The sequence below is a fragment of the Antechinus flavipes genome, chromosome 3 (assembly GCF_016432865.1).
Source record: "Antechinus flavipes isolate AdamAnt ecotype Samford, QLD, Australia chromosome 3, AdamAnt_v2, whole genome shotgun sequence".
In the NCBI taxonomy this organism is placed as follows: Eukaryota; Metazoa; Chordata; class Mammalia; order Dasyuromorphia; family Dasyuridae; genus Antechinus; species Antechinus flavipes.
Window position 1 is genome coordinate 459421190 of NC_067400.1, and position 16896 is coordinate 459438085.

General features: G+C 34.6%; 1 protein-coding gene across 4 annotated transcripts in view; it reads left to right on the forward strand.

Moving 5' to 3' along the window:
- Positions 1–16896, forward strand: part of ATP8A2 (ATPase phospholipid transporting 8A2) — a 769397-nt gene that overhangs the window by 196922 nt on the left and 555579 nt on the right. For all 4 annotated transcript variants that reach the window (XM_051986556.1, XM_051986559.1, XM_051986558.1 and 1 more), the window contains exons 6-11: positions 856–896; positions 2652–2725; positions 6031–6100; positions 6898–7025; positions 9369–9480; positions 15456–15621. In XM_051986556.1, the coding sequence (XP_051842516.1) occupies positions 856–896; positions 2652–2725; positions 6031–6100; positions 6898–7025; positions 9369–9480; positions 15456–15621 (591 nt within the window). The remainder of the gene's footprint in view (positions 1–855; positions 897–2651; positions 2726–6030; positions 6101–6897; positions 7026–9368; positions 9481–15455; positions 15622–16896) is intronic.

Consider the following 16896-nt stretch of genomic DNA (forward strand, 5'->3'; position numbering starts at 1 on the left):
ACCATGTGTTTGATAAAATAACGGAATATAATTAAAAACAAAACATAGTCAGGTAATACAGTGGATAGAGTGCTAGGTCTTGATTCAGGAAGACTCATCTTGCTGAATTCAAATCTGGCCTCAGACTATCTATGTGACTTGACAAGTTGCTTGACCCTGTTTATCTGAGTTTCCTCATCTGTAAAATGAGCTGAAGAAGGAAATGGCAAACCATTCCAGTATCTTTGCCAAGAAAACCCCAAATGGGGTCATGAAGAGTTGAACACAAGTGAAACAACTAAACACAAAAAGAAAATAAAAACACAATTATATTAATTATTCTATTTTTCTAGTATTTGATTTATTCTACTTAGAATAATGCAATATTGAAGAAAAGGGGAAGAGTACAATTTTCAGGAAATAGTTTTTGAAAAGCAAAAATACCAGAAGCCTTATATCTCTTTTTTGTCTTAACAAAAATGTCCTCACCTATCCTATAGTTTAAAATGTGTTTCTTATAGGATTTTAGACTGGTTTTCCACCTTATATGTTTTCCTGACTAGGCTTTTTTTTTTCTTCTTTTTAAGGCTAAAAGTGAAGATTATAGGTTTTTCATCCCCTCTGTAGGAGGACTATTACCTTTTTTTTAAGTTTGGATATTTTGTTCTTATCTTGATTCATATATAATCTGATACACACACACACACACACACACACACATTATTTGATCTATGCTATGATACAGAAAGAATTAAAATGTCCAAAGATAATTAACTAATCATGAATTTAGTTAGTTTTTATAGAAATATTCTTTAGTTATTTGGCATGTGTCATCCATGTTATGGAAAAGTAATACAGAACTATTTTCTTTTTCAGTGTTAAGAAATGGAATGTGGCAGAACATCATTTGGAAAGAGGTAAACATGAATTTAAAGATAATTTAGCAATTGTTGTTTGGGTAGTGTTCTTTTTTTGGTGAGAATTGTTTGTTGCAAAACAAGTTTATTGTCTTAAATATGGATAATATTTGATTATTAGTTGTACTTAAGTTTTGACATGCTCATGAAAATGGGAAGAAATAAGTATATTGAATGTTTTTCTGCTTTCTAGAATATTCTAAAATATATGAAGTAATGTAGTATACTATGTAGTTGAATGCAAGTCAGGGGACAGCAGTTTTAAGAACTTACTTGTGTACTTAATTTTTGTGATGATCTCTGAGATAAGTAAACGACTTTATAATTGGATGGCAAGTAAAATGATTCTTTGTCCTCCCCCATTATCTCTCAGGAAATAAACTCACAGAAAATGAATTTTAACTTTTCCAAATGTGTACAAAGTTCTCTTAATTCTTTTATTTCTAAACGACTTTTCAAATCTCACCTTTTTGGGGGTAATGTAAACACTAGACATGAGAAATCATAGAATTGAGGTTGATAGTTATCTGCTTTCTGACTCAAGGTAGGACTAAGTTTGAAAAAATTGCTATCCATTTTTTAAAGAGATCTAGAGAGTCTCTTGGCAACTAGATTGAAGGTTCACAACAACGTTGTTTTGGGAGTTGTTATAATTATAATTTTATTTATTTATTTATTTATTTATTTATCTATCTATCTATCTATCTATCTATTTATTTATTTATTTATTTATTTATTTATTTATTTATTTATTTTACTGAGGAAATTGGGGTTAAGTGACTTGCCAAAGATCACACAGCTAGGAAGTGTTATGTGTCTGAGACTATATTTGAACTCAGGTCCTCGTGGCTTCAAGGCTGGTGCTCTATCCATTATGTCACCTAGCTGCCCCTGTTGTAATTATTACTAAGGATGAACAATACAGTATCTAGAATCTACTTTGTGACCTGTTTGTCCGCCTGTAGAATTTGCATCATCTGTAAATCTTTTTCTCTCTACCAAAAAATGTGAAGTGTGATGTTTAGCTTTTTTTCAAAAGGAAAAAAAATTATCAAGGATAGTTAAAGTAATTGCATAGCTTTTAAGTAAATATACCTTCTAAACATATTTCTTACACGAATTTTATAACAGCTACATTTTCTCATCAAGTTGTAGTATATACAAAATATTAAAAAATATTCATTCCTTCCTCCTCAATTTGTATCTCTAATAAGAATAATTTGGAATTTTAGGGAATGTCTACCTCTTCTCTCACATTTAAAAAAAAAGTCTCATGTGGAAGACTGAAACATTCTAAGAAGAACATGATGTTATATAGAACAGAGCTTTTGGTTACTCAGTTGTAACAGATTTGTTTTTTGGCAATGTACAAATGTAGTCAAAGTTGGCTATCATTTTGTGGGATTATTAATATAGTCTAATAGAGCTTTACTGTGGCATCACTTGGGCAGGTTCCCATTTATAGTTTTCTCTGTGCAGCTGGTTGCCCTATCATATTGTAATGCCTTTCTAACTTGTTTTTACAAAATGACTGTAAGTAGTATTTGCCTTGATTTGGCTGAGCATCCATTAAAGCTTACTTTTGCCGGAGAAAGGACCTGCTTAGAAACATTGAAATGCTTCTAATCTAAAAGTCTTATCTTTGGCATCTCTTCAAAAGCTTTTTAGAGGTAACCTTGTGTCATCAATTGATATAATTGACCTTTTTTTTTTTTTCTTTGTTCGTGCTTCACATCCCTGCTCTTCCTTAAACAGGTAGCTGTTGGAGATGTTGTGAAAGTCACCAATGAGCAATATCTTCCAGCAGACTTAATCCTTATCTCTTCCAGGTCAGTATGAAGTGACATTTTTATGCTGAATTAAAATTTCAGAACTTGAAAGTTAAATGTAATTTTATAATGTAATCTAGTACTTTCTTCTGTCCTCATATTGTGACTCTTCTTTCACTCCCTTTATACTCAAGTCTCATAGCTCTACCATCTGTTTTTGTTCTTCTCTGTTGGGTCATCTTATTACCTTAATTTGCACAGTACACTTTAACTGTGTATGAAAGTATTTTGGATAAAATGCAAGTGAACATTTTTGTTTTTATAAATGAAGAAACTGAGTCATGGAAAGAGGTGAAATTGACTTGCTTAAGGTTATACAGCAATTAGTGATAAAGCATTACTGATTGTCAGGGTGTAGGTCTTTTCCTATCCGTGGGAATTGAGCTAACTTTATTGCATTTGGGGGATTTTGATTTCATTCTCTTCCAGGCAAAAGGATCTCTCCCTATGTTTTCAGATAATTGGAGGTGCCAAAAATTCTGTATGCTGCCTCATATCTCTTTCCAGGCCCAAGTCTTTACCTGCAGTTTTGGCTATTCACCCCTTTGTTTTTCTGTAACTTCTAGTCAACCTTGACTTAAGCAAGAGATTATCTATCTATAAGATAAGATTTAAATATGTTTTTAGGAAAAATAATCATTCAGAGTGCTCAAAACTCACCCAGACAACTAAGACCTAACCACTGGGTCCAATGAGTAGAATCATATGGTTAAATGCTCTAATCCAAGTTAGTTTCATCCTGAGTCCTGTCTGGGAGTTAGACTTAGCTATATGGAGATAGAATTCCATCATTAATCAGGAGAAATGCATCATTTACCCTCTTAAAAATGCTTTTTACCCTCTTAAAACATCTTTGCTTTGTCTTAGGGTCTACCCTTCTTATTGAGGAAGATTCAGCAACTGTTCATTGCCTATGAGTCAGTAATCAATAAGTATTTGTCAAATTATGTTGACCCAATTTAAGATCTTCCAACAATCTATAGAAGGATCAAGAAAAATGTGTCCCTCAGCCTCTTGGAATGGGGATGACTCTAGAATAGTTTCAAGATTAAATCCCTTTCCCAACCAATTATAGAAGCAATATGACAGGGTGAGGGTAAGGGCATCTCTTACTGGTGATAATTTTGAAGTATCAACTTCCTAGTTTGGGGAAAATATAAGAGAATTCTTGGGACATATGGCCTAGGAACTTTTCTGAGTATAGCCTAATGGTTAGGAGAGCTATTTTTGTATTTTGTTAAAAAAAATTCATATAAGAATGCTTACATAGGATAATAGTAGATACTATCCATATTCCCTTTTAGGTAGAAAATCTTTTATTCTGTCCAACTCAGAGATATAGCAAAGAAAGATCAAGAGCCATTACTCTTATTGGAAAGGATGTCTGAGACCTTAAGAAATGTGGTTTTAATTAGAACACTTTCATCTTTTTGTACCTCAGTTTTCTCATCTCCTAAATAACAACAAAATTGGCCTTATATATAATTCACAACTGGTTTTTAGAACAAAATTAGGGAATAGAAATAAAAACACTTTGTGAAAGTAAAATTGGCACTAATAGATAGTACAGTAATGGAGATTTGGGCTTATGCAGTACCATTGCAGAATGGTTATTACTGTGTTGAATGACTTAAGTTCTAGAACATTTTCTTGTTATCTGAACATGGAGAGCTCTTAAATACTAGGTCTAACAAGTGCCCATATTAAGTACCTTTTTTCTGGCTCTCTTTGAAATCTTTGGGAGCTAGGGCTTGCATCCTGTAAGTGATTTCTCAAGTGACTTTATCAGAGTAAAAGATTGAGGTTTATAACTGAGTTTAGTGACTTCAGAAAACAAATTATATAGTTTCTAGCTATAGAAAAGAAAATCTTAATTTTGTAAAACGGTCTTTAACAAATAAAAAAGAGGAACTTAGGAAGAACTTTTTCTTTTAAAGTAAACATGACTGGGTTGTGAAGGATGAAAAGAATGGTATTTGTATTCTCTTGAGAGGATTTTGGAATAAGAAAGCATCAAGAATGAGCTTTTAAAAATGGGGAAAGACAAGACTCTTATTCAGTGATAGGAAATCTATGATTTTCGTCTGGTCTTTCTTTCCAGATTGTGAATCATGACCACTTGGTTTCCTTGGGGTTTTTTTAGTTTATTTCTTAGGATTAAGTCTTCCTTACCTCTCCCCCAAAATTAATTCTTTCCTGGAGATGGATTATTCAAAAAAGAACCCACAACATCAGCATTGCTCTCCCATTGTCTCTGTAGAAAAGATCTCTATAGTAGCATAGACTGGCATTCACAAATGCCCCTAGTAATGTAGACCGTAAGTCTAATTCTTTCTTGAATACAAATTACTTAGTGTTTTTATGCTGTAGTGTCTTAGGAGGAATCAAGGGGGAAAGTAGGATTTTAAGATCTTATAGAATGAAATGGGGAAAGAAGTATCCTCATAGAAAAATGTTAATAGTATTGTATGGGTTGATGGGATGTCCTTATTTTGAGTAGCTTTTTGGCTCTTTGCCTGTAAAGCTACGAAGTAGAGACTCACTACTCTGAGAGATAAATTGTTAGAAAAAAAGACTTTGTTTTGAGTTTCTTAAAATTAAATATACATATAAAATATTTTTGTGGGTTGCTTGCTAAGATAGGGGGATTTATAGAAGAAGAAGTTGTTTTATAGGGGCAAGACTGATGAGATAAGTAGTTCACATTCCACTCTAAATTCATCTTGAACTATTTCCATGCTTGATTTAATCTTGGAATTGGTGTGGAAATAATAATAATAATAGCTAGCATTTATATAGTACTTAATATGTTCTAGAGAAGTTAGGTGCTATAATTATCCCCATTTTCCAGATGAGGAAACTGAGGCAGGCAATGGTGAAATGACTTGATCAAGGTCACACAGTTACCAAATGTCTGAGGCTAGATTTGAATTCTATCTGAATTTCTATCCACTGAGTTACCTAGCTGCTCCTAAATAGTCTTGGGATAGTCTGGTACTAGGCTCTCTCCAGATATTAGGTCCACTTGCTCCAGAATTCTGGGAACTACAGAGAGAAGATTGTAAGGGAGGGGAATGGACATTGAACTTTTTTTTTCTTGCTACATTTATCATTTTGCAAATTAAAATTATTTGGCAGGAAATATTTCATAATATAATTGTAACTCTTGAATGTTGGTAAATTTTGAGGGTGAAGAAAATTTACACATGGATACTTCCATATAGATGTGCTAGTACTTATTCTTGGATGTGTATGTAGATTATATGAAGAAATTTATTTAATTTTGATTTTCTTTGCTTTTTTAGTGAACCTCAGGCAATGTGCTATGTTGAAACATCTAGTCTGGATGGAGAAACTAATCTCAAAATTCGGCAGGTAAAAGTTGCCTTTTTAGTTTTAGCATTCTCTTTTGAGTCCAATGTTCAGGTCAATCTGCAGATGAACCACTTACCTTTGAAAACTGAGAAACTCTTCCAGACTGATCCTACTAAGACACTTTGGAAAAATATATACTTTAGATAATGTAGGTAATTAGGTGAGTGAGTGGTGGGGGTGAGACATTCACCCATTGCTAAAGGGGAAAAGATAAGTAATTGTCCTATTAAGTGTAAGCCAGCAATTCTCTCTGTTGTTTTTTTTTTTTTTTAAACCAAGGATAATACATATACATAGGATAATGCAATACATATACATGAGTGATTTCCTGGATCCTTGTCTGGAAGCTATGGAAATATGGAAGATCAGTGAGTAGATCCAAAAGATGGAGATGATGACCTTAGGAGGCCTCATCTTCTCTGTTGTGCTTCTAAAGTAAGGATTGGTATTATGAAATAGAAAGGGCTTTTCTCTAGCTTTTTTCCAAAGGTATTCTTAGTCACACTCTTAACCATGCAAAGAACAGGAAAAAAGATTGCAGCTGAAATTTTTAATTTCTGTAATTTTCATTTTTAAAAATGAGATATGCAAATTAGAGTAAAAAATAACAAATTTTACATATTTGGTAACAAAAATATGCATGTACATATATGTATATTTATCTATATATATATAAAAAGGTGCTAAAATCATACATTTATGCTTTTGTTTGTTGAACTTTTTAGAAGTAGAGATATTCTGCTTTGCTAGATTCATTGACTATTGAGCTATCTCTGATTTTTGGTTCTGATTTCCAGAGTTTGGCTCAGACAGCTAACCTAAATTCAAGGGAGCAGTTGATAAAAGTATCTGGAAGAATAGAATGTGAAGGTCCCAACCGCCATCTTTATGACTTCTCTGGAAACTTGTATTTAGACGGTAACAGGTATCACTTTTCTTCCTAGACAGCTTTTCCCTTGATGCATGATAGTAATCTGAATCTCTAGAGGAGGTGGCAAAAAATGTTTTGGTTAGTGTAGTGGTTACAGATGATTTTTACCTACAAACCTCATCAAAAAACCCTTTAAAATATAGTAATTATTCAACATGATGTTAATTGAGAAATTACTTGTATAGTATGATTCTAAATAGGACAGAATTACTGTCACTTTTAATACATGTATTTAGAGGAAATTCTTGACAGGGAATATGCTAATGTTTTTATGTGTGGGCTTAAAATTCTGTCCGGTTTTCATAAAATAACTTATACCCTTCCTCCTCAAAATAGTAGGGTCAGGAAAAACATTTTGCTTAGTTGGTCAACAAGCATTTATTAAATGCCTACTATTTTTCAGGCCTAGTGATAAGCACTGGTTATACAAGGACAGGCCAAAAAAAACAAAACAAAACACAAAAGTCTCTTTCCTCTAGGAGCTTACATTCAAATGGGGGCGATAACATGCAAAAAAAATTGCACATTGAAGATATGTGCAGTATCAGTGGAAAGTAATCTTATAGACAAGGTAGGAACCTTGAGAGGAGGATCCTGGGAACCATTTTATTTAACTGAGTCTTTACGAAAGCCATGGCAACCAGGAACTGGAGAAGAAGGAAAGCATTCCAGATGGGGGGAAGCTGGGGAAAGCAAGGCATCAGCAAAGGGAGGTGACTGTGTGAGAGCAGTGAGTAGACCAGTGGATCAAACTAGAGAACGTGTAGAGGGTGCCCAGCCTAAGGAGACTGGAAAGGGCCAGGTTGGGAATGGCTCCAAAAGCTCAACAGAATTTTATACCTTATCTCTTGTGGGGAGTCACTACTGTTTGCTAAATAGAGGGGGTGAGGGAAGCGATGTATCAAACCTTTGCTTTAAAAGTTACAGAAGAAACCTTGAAAACTGAATAGGGCATGGCCTGAAGCAGTGAGAAATTTGGTACAGGGAGACAGAGCAGAAGGCTTTTGGAGTACCAGGTGTTAGGGGATAAGAACTTATGTCAAGATGGGGCCATATTAAGTGAAGGGCATACACACACACACACACACACACACACACACACACACACACATATATATGTAAAACAGAATGATTACTTTAAAAATAATAGTAGGGATGGTATAAAGGTAGAAAGGGTGAAACTTGGCACATTGCATTGTGGGATGATGACAAGTGAAAAGATGAGATGAAGATGAATATGGGGAGTTTTTAGATGACCAAGATAAATAAATCTTTGAAAATTAAGTAAAATGCTAGTTTTAATATCAAGGGAGTAATGGAACAGTTAATGTGGATATGTTGTATAATGGGAGAAATTAATTAGGAACCACTGATCATAGGAATCTTAGTAAAGAAAATAACTGGGGCAGAGAAATGATTTTAAACATTTCTTGGTACTCTTGGAAAATTAAAGTTTTGAAGGCATATAGGAACAGATGAAGTGGTTAGTGAAATGGCTACTTGGTATTGACGGAATTTCTTTTTCAAAGCAGTGATTTGTTGACAGTAAAATTTTAGATGTAGGAATGGAAAACATTTTTAAATTTCCATTTAGTACCCCTTGTCTGCATTGTGTTTTCATTTTTGTGTTTTGGTGGCATTTCCATCATTTGTTTCAGGATGGTGTTTGGTGTCTGGTGCTCTTGTTTCTCTTTTCTGCCTTGCCTGTTCATGTTCCTGCTGCTTATGCTTTCTATGGGATCACCTTTTAGATTGTTCAGATGGGCAAGGGCTGGAAAGGAGCCAGTCAGGAGAAGGAACACCGATGTTAACTTGAGTGGCTGAAATTGTCTTCTCTTGCATGCCCTAACTAGCTTTACACTATAGTTCTTTTAAATAGATAAATCAGGAATGGAGTTGTCATGTGGCTCCAGGGTCAGCCTTGCAATGTTATTATACATTTTCTGAAATGCAAAGTGATTATTAAATAAAGAGTAAAGGCCTTATTTATTGACTTCACTAATGACACTTTTAATATGGATCCCAGCCCAGGTACTAAAGAAGCATCTTCCTTCCCAGTCTTATAGATTCATAGGAATTCATCATCGCTCTAGTAAAAGTTGATGATTTTTAAAAATTAATCTTATTTTTACACTGTCTTAAGATTAAGCATTCTTGGCAAAAGGCCGTCTTAAAATGTACTTTTTTTTTTCCCTACAAAATGGTTAAACTTGACTGAAAAAATATTGCTGTGTATTTGTTCAAGGAGAAAGCTTATGCCATTATATTATAAAAATGGTAGAAAAATCTTTGCCAATATATCATTAAATATAAATTTTATTTTTTTCTTATTTTTAGTTCAGTTTCAATTGGGCCTGACCAGATCTTACTAAGAGGTGCCCAGCTTAGAAATACTCAGTGGGTCTTTGGCATAGTTGTATACACTGGACACGACACCAAGCTCATGCAGGTAAAGCCTTTCTGTGCCAACATGATACTATTCTTTGTCACTGTTTCCTTTTTCTCTCTGTTTATCCATGAGTGGAAGAGGCAAATATAGAATCAAGCTAATGCCTGAGACTCAGCTCTGTTTAGCTACCTCAGGTTAACCTTTCCATCCTTCTTTTTGTGGGTGGGTAAAATTCATTCTCTTTGATTCTTTTCTTTTCTCTTTTCTTTTCTCTTTTCTTTTCTTTTCTTTTCTTTTCTTTTCTTTTCTTTTCTTTTCTTTTCTTTTTTAAAGAATCTTACATGAAATATAATTGTCCTCCATGTTGTGAACTTTAGGACAGGGATAGTGATTTCTTACCTCTTCCCACTCTCACCCATTTGTTGGAGTTTTAGAACAAATTCACATTTTGAAGGGCATTTTAATTATTATTTAGTGAGCTGCTTTCATTACATATGTCAAAAAGAAAACATCAGGAGCCTTCCCTCAACAGACTCTTTAGTTTGTCGAAATTAAATTGGCCTTAGTTTTTTTAGTGTGTCTAGACATTTATGGTTTACCTTTACCAGGGGACTTTCCAGATTTTTGTTGAATCAGTGCCTTGTGCTGTTCTTCAGAGCTGTTCCTTTTGAGAGTACTTGAAGGCCCTCTTGCTTTAGAGAGAGACTCTTCCTGTTAAAGGGAATACCTTTGAAGATACCACTGCCTTTCTTTCTGATACAGTATTTTTTAACACTTGAGGGAGTCATAGCAATTTTAAAATAAAGATACATTTTGCTCAATAGCCTTTTAATGGAATTGAGATGTGACATACCAGGATCAAAATAGGTTGTCTACACATAAAGAATGATAGATGGAGAGTTAGAAGAGACTTTGAGTATCACCTTGACTAGTTGTTACACATTATATATATATGGAAACTGAGGCCCAAAGAAATTGACTGGATTGTCTAAGGTCACACAGGTAACACTAAATGTCTGGACCAGAAAGTCCCTTTGACTTCAAGTCAAAACTTGTTTTACAATGTCACAACACTTCCTTAGGTCCTGAAGGATCACTTTGTATTTTCCAGGTCATGAATATCTGGGCTTAACTTTTGTTGAGTGCTCATTGTTAATCCTGAAGTACTTAACCAGATGAATGGAGGGGTGATGAACTATTATCTTGGTCTTACGCTGCCTTCACTAGGATCGATGTTGATTGATGACTTATTGGATGGACTTTGGATGGGACAGCCAGGCTTAAAGTTCCATATTCAAATGATTATGACCTGATTATTATTTTGAATTGAAACTGAACCACTGTCAAACTAAGTAGCAACAGCTTACATTTATAGAATCCTCTAAAGGTTAGAGTCTAAACATTTTCAATTTTGAGTTTTCATAGTGTATCGTAGAACTATTAGTTGTTCTCTAGAGGATCCTAACCTTCCCTGTAGAGGATCCAGCACCTCCAGCACACCTTAGCCTTGTGAGGTTTCCTCACTATTGAGATGTGCATTCCATCTTATTTTATGGGATTTGGCCACCATCATTTTCTTTGGATTTCCTGGGTTGTCTGTCAGTGCAATGTTGTGAAGGAAAGCTGTAGTTTTCCTTTTCCTTTTCTTCCCTTTTTTCTATACTAAGAGGCCACCAATTTCTTAGATGTTATGAAAGATTTACTACAAGGCATTATGAATAAACATGTACCTATTCTCCCTACACCGATAAGTTCTATTTCTGTGATACAAGGGTTCTTAGGATAGAATCTTAGTCCATTGTGCTAGGTATAACATTTAGCCTGATCTTAGTTCCTTCTTGTTAAACATTTTACCTGATCTTTGCCTTTATATTAATTTCAGTTAATCAATCAAAAAGTATTTTTTGATTTTTAATTGATTGATTTTTAAGTCAGTGCTTACTAGTGTGTTGTGCTTTTTATTGGGAAAATAAATATAATGAATGAAAGAAACCCTAATCACAAGCAATGTAGATTCTATCAGGGGAGACAAGAACACTTCAGAATATATAACTTAAGTGATAAAGAGAATAAAATAAATACAAAGTAGATATGTACAAGGTAGTTTGGGAGGGTAGTGAAATAGCAATTGGAAAAAATCAGGAAAGCTTTCATGTAGGAGGTGGTAATTGAACTGCTTTTGGTGGTGAGGTGGGGAGTACATTCCAGGCTTGAGGTTGGGGAGAAAGCCAGTGCAAAATCATTGAGTTTTCTTTCTAAGATTTGGGTACCCATGCTGCTTCGTGTTTGACCTTAACTATGCTCCTGGTAGTCTAGAATTTAAGCAGCTCCTTTCTTCCTAATTGTTATATTTGCTGATATCCTTTGACTTTTCCTTTTCCCAACCACACTGTGAAGCTTTTTCATTTTCCAGATTCCTCACCCTGATATATTTGTCTATTATGCTTTGGGAAAATCTCCATCCATTGATTAATGAAAGGGGCCCCCTGAGCCCTCATGGCCATCTACCCTTGGGTTCTTCCCCCATCCTCTACATTCTGATTCCCAGAAAGTTGCTCATTCTCTTTTTGCATTATTGTTGTCAGTCACCTTGAAGCATCATTCTGATTTGACCTTTTCTGGCTGGCTTGGACAGTAGCATTGCTTTTCCTACTTATATGACACAAGAACTTTGGATTCTGTGACCTAAAGCCACAGATCTCTTTGAGTCTGCAGCCCAGTGCCAGCTTACCTCCTTGACTTTCTAACTCCTGAACAAAATTGATTTCTAGTTTTAAGCAAGTACCTTCTTATGATAATGCTCTAGTTTAGTAGTGTCAAACTCAAATAGAAATGGAAACCATGCATAAGCTTCCCTATAGGCCACATATTGACTTTAAAAAATCATTTATTAATATCATCTATGTTATATTGTGTTTTTATTTATTTTGTTAAATTTTTCCCAATTGTATTTTAATCTGATTCAGGCCACCTTGAAGAGTGTTATGGGTAACATGCATTATCAAAGCCTATGTACTTGACATCTCTACTCTGATTCATCCTTTGTTGATCCCCCTGAAGTTACAGGTGCAGTCTAGTATGTGAATGTGGGCATATATTGGGTACCTTTGCTTGTTCCTAGGTAGGAGAATCAATCATCTCTTACTTCAGATTGTGGCTCACTAGCTCAGATTTGGCCCTCTCCCCTTTTGACATAGATTTTAGAGAATTTGTGTTAGCCACTAAAAACTGCATAGGTCAGAACAACATTTGCCATATTCTCCATATTCCTCTCCCTCTAATAATTGGGCAAGGTTTGATGTTGTTTAAAAAAAAACACCAAAAAGCTATTGATTACAGCAATATGTAGGTAATTTTTCAGGTAATAGCTTTATATTTCTATAGCAACAGATAAAAAATATACTAACCTAAGTGTTTCACATTTAATCTAGAGTTAATCTGGTTCTCTGCCCCATTGTACATAGTTTAGTTCATTAATAAACGACATATGCTTTGTTGTTATGTACTATTTTGAGGTCTATTTGTATAGCTCTTTGCAAGGTTATTTCTAGTTTTCATGGTTTCAAACCATAATAATGGAAAGTCCCAAAATATCTGTACATAGAAATTTTCTGTGTCTTAAAGGCAAAAAAGATTTAAAAAAGAGCTCTAAAGAAAGATAAAGCATCATGTTACCTAAAGGCCATCCTGTTTGTGAAATAATATTTGTAATAAGTGCTTGTGCTTCTTGACCACAGAGAGGAAATGTGACTGCTTTGGGGTGCTTATTTTATATTCCTTTTGCCTTTATATTGCTGGCTCATTACCCTCTTAGAACATCTCTTGTGGCATGTTAAACAAGAATTTCCTTTGGACTGAACTTTCTTTTAATTCAGTCAATAGATAGTTAATGAGATTATTTTTTTAAAACAATCCCCTAAATTCTTTATAATGTCCTAGAGACCTTCATTCTTGTAATTATACAGATTCTGCAAATTTCTGTGCATATAGACCGTCTTTCTTTGGAAGAAATTTTCCTAAAATTAGAACTGAATTACATTAAAAACTATAATGTTTTCTCTTTCTGTAAAGAGCTTTATAGCAGTTTCTGTAATGCTGATGGGAATTTCACATTAAAAGTTCATTCCTTGACATTGCTGATATACCCCAGAGTTTTTGTTTCCATGAAATGCAGATGTTATTAAAGTCAGAGGTTTTTTGGAGGGTAATTATTACAGTATTGTTAGGTGGATTTTTTCCAGCAGCCCAGGTGAAAGATAGCTTTGCATAACCCTCTTAACTGGAAAGAGTCCAACCACTGGAAAAGATCAAAAGTCAATAAATTAATGGGATCATGGAAATGAGCTCATTGCCAAAGTATATTTATTTTCCCTGCCTATCCATTCACTGAGTGTTTATTAAAATTTTGATAAGGCAGTCATGAACTGTCAAATTTACAGCAATTTTTTTAAATGGAACCCTTGTGTGAGGGATACTGCTGTGAGACCAGATGTGGATGTGCAGTACTATAAGGTAGGGATGGGAAGGGGGTAGAATGGATTAATCACAGATCTACTTCTTCTAATGAATTTCCTTTTCTTGTCTCTGGGGTCTTTTTAAAAAAAAAATAAAGTAAATGCCAGAGTTTGAGGGACTTCACTTTTAGGGAAGTGAAATGTGGAAAGAGTGTAAAGACAAAGGAAATGTGGCTACAGGGTACGTTCCTTGTAAGGGCTTTTAATTCCAGAGAATATTGTCATCCTGGCATTTGAGAAAACCAAATACAGTAAAAAGAGCAGTATTTATGATTCCACCAGAACTCAGATACATATCTTGTGGCTGTAGGGTATAAGCAGATATAAGCAGATCTCATGCTTTTTGCACATGAATTTCCCTTCATTCTCATCCTGACTGATTTTCATTTTGATGACTTGATCTTTTTTATTTTTTTCAAGGCTTTTAGATCCATCACTTCCAAAGGCAAATTAGAGTATAATAACAAAGGAAGAATTGATATTCACCCACTCACTTCAAACCATCTTTGTAAGAATTTGAAGCTCCAAAATGCTTTTGATCAAGCCTTACAAAAATTATGCATGCACACACACACACACACACATACAGACACACACACACATGCACACACATGCACACACGCAGGCACACACACATGTAAAGATATATGATATGTCTTCCTCTCTGTGTGTTAACTTGTAACTGGCACTCAGGGCTTTTCTAATCTATCTTAAATCTATCTTCATCAAATTACTTGAAAGTCTACTTTCTAATACAAATCGACCATTAATACTTTTTTCAACAAGTTTGTTATCTCAGTGTTCACAAACCTTTTTTGTGCTTTTTTAAAATAAATTCTAATCCTTTCTTCATACTGTTATAGTTGTCTCTTTGTTATTAAGTTTTATGTTCATCATTTTTGATCCAGCCCAAGCACTGCCTCTTGTATAAGAGCGTCTTCCTCCCTACCCATGTTGTGCTTCTTAGTACCTACTGTCTCATTCATTTTGTCATGTAATCATATGCAGCCTCACATCTGTTGACTGTCATATTTATGTCTTTTCTTCCACTTAGATTAGCAGTTCAGGTTAGAGGGGTAATGGGGAGGGAGGAAGCAAGAGACATAGTTATTGTCCCCCCCCAGAACTAGTAGAACAATATAATTATATATAGTATTTTCTTGAAGTATTTGTTGTAGAGAGGGAAATGAAGCCCGTGATATTTTTTAGATTTCAATCAGGAACTGTCTGAGTGACCTTCAGGTGTGAGTTTTACTAGAGAGAAGACAGCATTAGATTGAGGATCAGTGGAACAGATTACTAAGCCAAAAAATGCCATAATACCCAGTTCAATTCGTTAACATTTATTAAGCACCATTTATGTACCAGTCACCATGCTAAGTGCTGAGAATACAAAAAGAGGCAAAAGAAATTCCAGTCCTCAAGGAGCTTACAGTTCAATGATAGCCCTCTGTTAGGGAATTATTCCTCTCTTCCACTCTATATGCTGCGTGAACATTGACTTTTTGTGCTATTATCCAGAATTCAACTAAAGCACCTCTCAAGAGATCCAATGTTGAGAAAGTGACCAATGTGCAAATTCTGGTTTTGTTCTGCATCCTACTGGTCATGGCCCTGGTGAGTTCTGTGGGTTCATTGCTATGGCACCAAACCCATGAAAGTGTGAGCTGGTACTTCAGCGAAATAGGTAAGTTTCAGTGAATGGGGCACAAAAGCACTGTTTTTCTAAACTCAACCATTTTCAATGAGTTGAAGGCTTTAGTTTTACTATTAACTTTCTTTGATTAAATAAGGGAAATGTCTTTAACCAGTATATATTTGAAAATAGGAATTCAGCACTTTTAGGAATAGAACTTTTTTGGGGGGTCTTTTCCTGGGAATTAGTGTTCTTCTGGGCATTCTCCCATTGGCAGTAACATAGCCTGCTTGCTGGGAAGAATGGAAGAGTAAGATCAAAAGGTGATGAAAATAGGGTTGTTCAATAGTTAGATTAATATCTTGTCAATAAAAAATTTAAAAATAAACTCTTGAATCAAAAATTGATTTTTCTTTTTATGGATTTTCTTTATATGATTTATTGTTTGCAGGGTGAACTGTTAAAATGTCCTTTATGCTTGTCTCTATCCTTTCACCTGAGAAACTCAAAGTAATCAAAGAGCCCTCAAGGGAGGGTACACTTGTTAATGTTGCCATTTCCAAGGAAAGGGCCCAAGTTTCAGGACTATGTTAGTTGCAATTTGAATCAGAATCCAGGATTTCAGAAACTGTCATAGTCTGGTTTCTTACTCCATTTCTTCTCTAGTCTTGATTTCAGGTTATCAATATTTATATTTAAAATTTCAAAAACCTGCTGTAAAACAAAACCAAAACCAAAATGGTATACCATTTGTGTAGTTTTAATGTGGCCAAAACAAGAGAGACCATTCTAGTTTGAAATAGGAATAAATATATAGGAAAGTTACTATAGATTCTTTTGATGATTCTGTTTATACATATACATACATACTTAGCTGAAATGTGTTAGGTTCTGGGTAATGTATAACAGTGACACTATCTTGGGATTATAGGCCTTGGGAAAATAAATAAACGGCAGTGAAATTGTTTGGATAATTTCTTTCTAGTAGCTACATGATTTAGTGTTGAAGAACTGTCCTCTGCTCTCCCACTTAATGTACTCTGTCTTATTAACAGAGATGTTATCTTTATGGTGAGGACTGCAATTGCTCTGATAGAAAACAGTAATAGCTCCAAATTCCCATTTTTCACCAATTTGCCTTTAACTTCAGTTCTTGGTACTTTGTCCTTTCAAATTACTACTCTTCCTGTTCTGCCAATAGAATTTTTGTCAATTAAATGAATGGGGTAGGGAATGCAGGAAAGGATGCAGAAAATGATAGGTTGGAGAACAAGGTACACGCTCATTTGTTTCTCCCTCCTCTCCTTTCCTTCTCCAACACTGGTT